Raw genomic sequence first — 8,423 nt, 5'->3', positions numbered from 1 at the left:
TTTGTGTATAGCCCAATAGATAGAAGGATTGCCTCACTAAGTATTTCTGGTAATACTTATGCCTCTATTTTGTGTTGTGGTGCAGGTAAAGGCAAAACGTGAACATAGAATCAAGGCTATGAAGAGGAGGATGTTCTAGAGGCTTGGTTGATTGCTCTGTGTCTTTGATAGGATGTTAGAGTGGAACTTAGTTGTCTAGGACGGCTGTTAGGATTGCTGATTCTATGACTTTGTTTATGTTTTGAATTGTGCTAGAAATGGTATTATGTTATTTATTTATTCGTTATTGGTTTATTGGAATTGTTTTGTGTTATCTACTGTTATTGATTGGGGTTAGGTTGCTATTGAATATGAGATCACTGGTTATTAGGATATTAAAACATAAAACGGGTCGGTTGTTTCAGTAATTAATATTTTATTTTTTTAAGTGAAATTTCATAATAGATCTTTGTAGTATATGTTTCTTAGAAACTAATTTCACTACAATTTTTATTTTATGTTTAAAATTTTATAAATACAATTACATAAATTGTTTTTTAACTTCACCATGCATTATAATCTTACTTTCATTCTAAAACTCAATAATCCGTTCTAAATTTTGGAATCTGATCATTGTTTCGTTAAAATTTCCATAATAACATTATTACTAAAACAAATTCATAATATTATTTTTTACTATTTTAAAATTTCCATTTATGTTACTTAATTTATTTTATATAGTTATTTTTTATTATTTACTAAACAAATTTATATTAATTTTTTACTATTATTAAAATGAATATAGTATTACTGATAAATGAATATTAAAATAGTATTTTTAATTAAAAAATTAGTGTTACTGATGTGAAGGAAGGAAAAAGTAGAAAAATTAACTTTATATACAGATTATTAATTAAGTAATGCTAATAGTGTATTCCAATATAATCTTTAGAATAAAAAATAATACTATTAGCTTAAAATAATTACTTATTCAAGTAATAAATTATTTTACCCTTAAAGAAAAATCACAAAGAAATAACTATTTATTTTTTCTTTCCTCATTTTACCAATCTGGTTCCTTCTTCAAGAAAGATCTTTATAACCAAACAAAGTCACTTCGTCTTCCATCACTGAAATCCAAAAGAATTAAAAAAATATTATAAGGAAAAAGTATGTCTCTTCTTCTTCTTCGTCCCCATCTCATCCTCTATCTTCTCATCTTGACGGTGGTTAACGGTGAAATCCTCCGACCAAGATTCTACAGTGAGACATGCCCTGAAGCTGAATCCATAGTAAGAAGAGAAATGAAGAAAGCCATGATTAAAGAAGCAAGAAGCGTTGCTTCAGTCATGCGTCTTCAATTTCACGACTGCTTCGTCAATGTAAACACAAACCCCACCATAGAATCTTTCTCTTTCTCTCTTCTTGATTTCTAACTTTGTTTCTCTCTGATGATTGAATAAGGGATGTGACGCTTCTGTGTTGCTTGATGACACACCAGACATGCTTGGTGAGAAACTATCACTTTCCAACATCAATTCACTGAGATCTTTCGAAGTCGTTGATGACATCAAAGAAGCTTTAGAGGAAGCTTGTCCAGCTACTATATCTTGTGCTGATATTGTTATCATGGCCTCTCGTGATGCCGTTGCTCTAGTAAGTAGTTTCTTCGAAATTTTCTCGGTTTAGCGACTTCGGTTTTGTAATTTTGGTCTTGAACAACCAGACAGGAGGACCTGACTGGGAGGTGAAGCTAGGGAGGAAAGACAGTTTAACAGCTAGTCAGAAAGATTCAGATGATATCATGCCGAGTCCGAGAGCCAATGCAACTTTCTTGATTGATCTTTTCGAAAGATTCAATCTCTCTGTAAGAGACATGGTGGCTTTATCAGGGTCTCACTCAATTGGTAAAGGTCGATGTTTCTCCATCATGTTTAGGCTTTATAACCAATCCGGGTCTGGTAAACCTGATCCAGCTCTCGAACCAAGATACCGGAAGAAGCTTAACAAGCTCTGTCCTTTGGGTGGAGATGAGAATGTGACCGGAGATTTGGATGCAACGCCTCACGTTTTTGACAATCAGTACTTCAAAGATTTGGTTTCAGGGAGAGGGTTTCTGAACTCTGACCAGACTTTGTATACGAGTAGAGAGACTAGAGGGTATGTGAAGATGTTTAGTGAAGACCAAGCAGAGTTCTTCAGAGCTTTTGAACAAGGGATGGTGAAGATGGGTGATTTGCAATCTGGAAGACCTGGAGAGATTAGGTTAAATTGTAGGGTTGTTAATAGAAGGCCTAGTGATCTGCGGTTTGACTCTTGAATTTAGAGAGATGTTATGATTTCTAAATAGATGCAAAAACTTTTAATACTTACATGCAATGCCATAATTCTTGAATTTCCACAAGTTGATTGTGAACAATAGTACCTGTTGAAGCCTGTGGTTGCAACTTCGATCTGTAATACTGGAAACAATGTCTAGTCAGTAAAATCATACAAGTATCCAAAATCACAAAGAAATGAGGATTGGTTTTATCTGAAAATGCCTGTGGACATGAGCTTAAAATTATGTATACTCCATGTTTTTAAGGTTTCAGTGCATACCCGTGGTGACAAGTTTGGAGGCATACTAAGAACTTGGACACTGTTTTTGTATGCTGCTTCTTCAAGAGGCACCTCCCTCTGGTACTTGGACCAACTGATTTAGCCCTTTTCTTGTTCCTTTCCACTAAATACCACACAAATGTGTCAATAGCCTCTTCTTGATACAGCCATAATACATTACAAACCTTTGCCTGTAGTTACACACATACAAGTTCCCAATTACAATAGCAACATAACATTTTTGGAGCAGAAACAACTCGGTAGACTAATAGTAGCTGTAGCTATTGACATAGTAGCTATCCTTCATCTCAGCTTCGGCAACTATAGCAGCAGAGATATCGGAAGCAGAGAGACGATTGCTCCTTCCTTAGCAAGAGGAATCGAGAGCAAACCGGCGTCGGATATCCTTCTGTACACGATTCACTTCATCGGTATCGCCGTAGATATTTCTCCACTTACATGCCATGCCATGATCTTTGAATTTCCACAAGTTGATTGTGAATAACAGTACCTGTTGAAGCCTGCGGTTGCAACTTCGATCTGTAAAACTGGAAACAATGTCGGGTCAGTGATACCATATCAATATCCAAAATCACAAAACAAGAAGATTTGGTTTATCTGTGAACATGTAATTTTGAGGTACACAAAGAAGCTTAAAATGTATATTACAACATATCACACAAATGCTTACCCCTGGTGACAAGTTTGGAGACATACTAAGAACTTGGACTCTGTTTTTGTATGCTGCTTCTTCAATAGACCAACTGAGTAAGCCTTTTCTTGTTCCTTTTCCTCTAAATACCACAAAAATGTGTCAATATCCTCTACATATAACCAACCATACATTACAAACATTCGCCTGCAGCTAGCTACACACATACAAGTTACCAATTACAATAGCAACAGAACAGTTTTGGAGCAGAAACAAGTCTGTAGACTAACTAGTCGTCGCACGCACGCTGTTGTCCATAGCATTTTCCGATGAAACCATTACATCGGATTAACAAGCATATGAGCAAAACAAATACTCAATCTAACCATCCTCAGGACACCAACCTTTATAAAGATGATGCTCACAATGTTAAACTAAGAGGGGCAAAAACAACAACAACAAAAACCCACAAAATTTGAGAATTTGACAATGAACTCAACAGAGAACGTCAAAATGTAAAACATATCAAACCATCATAATGAATAGAGAGAGAGAGACACATGAAGAACAAAGCTTTTGGCTTATAATTGGGATCTACGATTTGATTTTCAATACTGAAACTTGCAGATTTACATGTAATTAGATAAAGTCTATGTGAGAGTTCAGAAACCTGGAGATTTACCTCCACGAAGATGTCTCACAATCGCCGGAAATCAACAAACAGATGAACCACCGGAGAACTCATTGGGTTTGAACATAACTGGGCCGAATACTGATGTAAGGCCCAACTTTTACTGACCGTCAAACCGGTTCAAGAATAGACGCAGTCTGATCAGAGTCAAATGTTCCGGTTTGAGGTAGCAGAGGTGATGTTGTCCATTTATTGTATTTGAATGATGTTCGTTTCTATATCTCATCTTTTGATGTATTTAGATGCTCAATCCAAAAGCAGTTTTGTTTGTTTTGCTTTTCTTATTTCTTTATAATCAATAATGCTAGCTGACCAAAACATATTCATTCGAATACATGTAATATCAAAATGCCTAAGATAGATAAAGTTATTATAAAAAAGTGTGCTATATGAGTTTTGAGTGTAAATTACTGGGAAAAAGGCCATTTCATACCCGTACACAACCCAAAAGTGCAAATTGCTACCTGTACAAACAAGAAATGTCAATTTAAATATGTACCATGAGACATTTCACATTTCATACATGTACTCACAAAATCGAGCCAATTGCACATTCCACGTTAACGAATTTAAGTCAACCGTTAGAGAAGCTGACTAAGAATCCACGTGTTTTATGACGTGCCAACAAAAATGCAAAACGACACCGTTTTGATACGTTTTTCTCGCAAAAAATTGTGGAAACTCCACACTCCGGAGATTCGAACTCATGACCTCACATGTGATTAGCATATGACGTAACCAGTTGATCCAACAACAATATTCAACAATATGATACAAATTAATCCTTATAAAACTAACGTAACATCCATCGAAATCGAAATTTTTTTGGGAAATTCACACTCTCGTGGGTCAAACCCGCGATCTCAGATTTTAATAGTGTAGGACGTAACCAATTGATCCCACAACATTACTCGGCTATATCACACAATTTTATCCTCATAAAGCTAAAAAAAAATCTAAGTCTCAATTAAATGAAATGTCGTCGTTTTGAATTGGGGGAAAATTTTAAATCTTAGGGTTCTATTTCTTCTTCTCTCAAATCCCGATTTGTGGTTTATTTGGGTTTTATTCTCTGATACCGAATTACAGTGATTGAGAATGGGTGAGCGATTCAGAGGGGTTCCTAAGAAGTGTTGGTGTGGAGAAAGTGTAGTGATGAAGACGTCAAACACGGTTAGAAACCTGGAAGACTGTTTCATGCTTGTCCATTTGGAGAACATGTAAGTGTGTTTTTTCAATTTTGGATATTGTTGTGATTTTGTCTTCTTCGCATATGATTGTGGTTTTTTCAATTTCGCATTTGGTTGTGGTTATGTGTATAAGCTTTAGATAAATGTTACAGGACAATAGGGGTCATGTGTTCAAATGGATGGATACATGTATGGTTCAAGAGATTGAAGACTTGATAGAGAAAGTTACTAAGCTTGAAGGAGCTTCGATGAAAATGGAAAAAGACTTCAATGTTTGTGAATCAGAAATTGGTATTTTGACAATGGATACTCGTGTATGTGAGGCTGTGGTTGAGAAGGAGGTTGGAGATTTGAAAATGCAGCTTCGTAGCTTGAAGAACATTGTAGTGTTTGCTTTGGTGATGATTTTCTTCTTTAGGTTTATCTTTTGAATTTAGTTTTAGTGAATGTATGATGTATGATGTATCGTATGATGTTGTATTGAATGAATGATCATATTGCTTTTTAAAAAAAAAAAACTCATAAGACATACAAAATGATGAAAACATGTTAATCATCTTGTCTTAAACCAAGTCTTAAGAAAACCAAATACATATCATATTGTTTTAAGAAACCTCCATAACAAGGCATACAAAAAGAAAAACATACCATAAATCCCATAACAAGCAACAAATTATAAGTTAGTCTTGTGTTGCTTGACTTCCTTGAGCTTCTTGACTTACTTGACTTCCTTGAGTTGCTTGACTTCCTTGAGTTGCATTTGATGGCTGCTTCTTCTTCCTTGGTTTCCTTGGTGGTTTGTATCTCTTGACTCCAACATTAGGACACTTTAATTTGTTGTGTCCAGGGTAATCACATAGACTACAATGCATGATCCTATTCTCTCTACTAAGCTTCTTCTTCGTTTTTGTAGGAGACTCATGCCTTGCTTTCTTCCTCTTCAACTTTGGTTTCTTACCTTTCCTGTTTTCAATCTGTTCAACTAAAGCAGCAGGTGGCACCACAACAGAACCAGTTCTATGCCAGAACAACATACCATAAACTGGTGCAATCGAATCACTATAAATACATTGCTGCCTCGAGTTCAAATACCAGTCGCTAATGTAATCTTCACGGTTAAGCTTCTTCTCGGTGATCACATGTAGAGCATGACGACATGGAATTCCACTCATATCCCATCTTCTACAAACACATGTCCTCAGCCTAAGATTCACACTGTAACCTACACCAGACTCACAAACATCATATCTACCGTCTGCACCTGGGACAAATGAGCAGTACTTTATGTACTTAGCTTCTTCTTCTAAGATCTCTTTTGCCCTCTCAGTGACTCGACCTGTATACTGACTGGACGCAGTCTTCCTGAAATCAATACGCACCATGGTTCTTCTCCTAATAGTGTCCAACATCTCAACCATTGGTACGTACCTTGCTGGATCGATGACATTGTTGAACGACTCTGATATGTTGTTGTGAACATCAACACATTTGGCTGTAGGTGAACAGAAAGCTAAACTGCAATTCCTGGGATTTCTCTGCATAATGGCATCATATAATCGGATATCATAGTTCCTTGCATTTTCCAAATTTGTTTCATATTCAGCCACCGTGTAGCTTTCTGCCACACGCCAAAACAGAGTCTTCACTTCATTTTGATTAGGGAAATCACCCTTCAAGTTACCATAAATGTGCCTAGTACACATCCTATGTTCAACATAAGGCAACACCCTGTTTACTGCATTTAACAAGCCCTATAAATGAAAAGTAACAAATTAGATCAGATTCAAATATCAAGGGCCAATAAAATGTCAATGAAATTAGAACAATAACATACCTTTTGTCTATCAGAAATGACTGTGAATCCTTGACCCTCTTGCAGATGAAAATCATCTTTTAGCTTACTTAAGAACCATGTCCAGTTCTCCTCATCCTCAACATCAACAACAGCCCAAGCAATGGGGTACAAGCCATTATTGGTGTCCCTTCCAACAGCAGCCAACAATTGCCCTTTAAATGTAGACTTGAGAAAACAGCCATCTATACCAAATATGGGTCGACACCACATTGGCCATAACTTGCGGAACACATCAAAACATACATAGAACCTTCGGAATAGTTCTGAACCATCATCACCAATGATAGTGTCTAACTCCACAGTGGAGTTAGGATTAGTCCTACAAAAAATATAAAAATGTGTTAGAATATGGAAACAATCATAAAAATGTTAGAATATGGACACAATCATTTAAAAAAATAACTTACTCAAGGATTGCATCTTTGTAATCTCTGAGCCTAGATAACTGCTCTATATGGTCACGGTGAATCATCTCTATTACTTTTTTCTTCGCCTTCTTGCATACATCAGGGGTTATCATAATATTGAACCTCTTTTGGACCTCATATTGTATAGCTTTCGGTGAATAATCAGGATTAGACCTTATCTCATCCATAAACATCTTTGCCACCACAGCCGACTTTAGTAATCTACAATACCCATCAGGTGTGCAATTGTGATCATCTTCAAATGTCTTTAGAACCCACTTCCCAATGGGGTTATGAAACGAACAGTAACACCTCCAATGACAACCATCCATTGAATAAACAGCTCCATTTTTTTCGTTCCCCCATCTATCAAGCTTAATATTGTATCCTCCCTTCAAGGCATAATCTATCAAACACTCTTTGAAATCTTCTAGAGTGTCAAACACTTGTTTGAACTGCAGCTGACCACTATCTTTTTTGAATCTTACAAACTACTCTCCACAACCTTCATCATCCGAGTTTGGAGGTGTGTCATGGTAGTCAAAATTCGGGTCTTCATCAAGAAAAGAGGCTACATTCCTCTCAACTCGAATCTCTGCATCACAGGGCTCAGTAATCTCCACATCATGAGGATGCTCTGACGACTTAACCATAAATACATCAACGACTCCAACCCATATGGCCGCATCACACATCTTTGTAAAACTTATATAAGAATCTATCAACCTCTTTCGCTCCTTATGTTCCTCAAATGGAAACTTATACCACAACATATGCCCATAAATTCCTTCTCTAAACTCATTCGACACCTTAACAAATAACTCTTTCGGATTACATGTTATAGTTGCCGATTTTGAACCTTCGAGAAAAAAAACATCACCTTTGTAATCTTTTGCCCAGTATCCACCATTGTAGACATTGAATTTCACTCTCGAATCACTACAACATCATGAAATCTAAGATTAAAACCTTAAAATAAAACCTAAATTTAAATCAGACATTGAAATCTACTTCGATTTACCTTATCTATTCGTTTCGTCCTACTCTT

The 8,423-nt window shown here is 36.2% G+C and overlaps 2 protein-coding genes and 1 long non-coding RNA gene across 4 annotated transcripts; 1 reads left to right on the top strand and 2 right to left on the bottom strand.

Annotated features, from left to right (window-relative positions):
• Nucleotides 1-1,004: 1,004 nt before the first annotated feature.
• Nucleotides 1,005-4,182, bottom strand: LOC109128079 (uncharacterized). 2 transcript variants are annotated; one of them, XR_002034523.2, is made up of 5 exons: nt 3,915-4,182; nt 3,272-3,374; nt 2,581-3,128; nt 2,353-2,441; nt 1,005-2,231 (listed from the first exon to the last, which is right to left on the bottom strand). It is a non-coding gene; the product is annotated as an uncharacterized LOC109128079 (long non-coding RNA). The 2 variants fall into 2 exon arrangements; XR_015573782.1 differs by having other exon boundaries at nt 3,903-4,016.
• On the top strand, nt 1,045-2,383 carry LOC104732413 (peroxidase 17). The gene is made up of 3 exons (XM_010451957.3): nt 1,045-1,361; nt 1,444-1,635; nt 1,706-2,383. Exons 1-3 carry the CDS (start codon nt 1,152-1,154, stop codon nt 2,297-2,299), a joined length of 996 nt encoding a protein of 331 aa, XP_010450259.1. The 5' UTR covers nt 1,045-1,151; the 3' UTR covers nt 2,300-2,383.
• A 1,611-nt stretch (nt 4,183-5,793) lies between the features above and the next one.
• LOC104733732 (uncharacterized) lies at nt 5,794-7,193 on the bottom strand. The gene is made up of 2 exons (XM_010453287.2): nt 6,948-7,193; nt 5,794-6,864 (listed from the first exon to the last, which is right to left on the bottom strand). Exons 1-2 carry the CDS (start codon nt 7,176-7,178, stop codon nt 5,794-5,796), a joined length of 1,302 nt encoding a protein of 433 aa, XP_010451589.2. The 5' UTR covers nt 7,179-7,193.
• Nucleotides 7,194-8,423: the final 1,230 nt, after the last annotated feature.

Source organism: Camelina sativa, chromosome 12 (assembly GCF_030686135.1).
Source record: "Camelina sativa cultivar CO46 ecotype springtype chromosome 12, ASM3068613v1".
In the NCBI taxonomy this organism is placed as follows: Eukaryota; Viridiplantae; Streptophyta; class Magnoliopsida; order Brassicales; family Brassicaceae; genus Camelina; species Camelina sativa.
The sequence above is the reverse complement of the archived record's forward strand: the minus strand, read 5'-3'. Positions and strand labels throughout refer to the sequence as shown.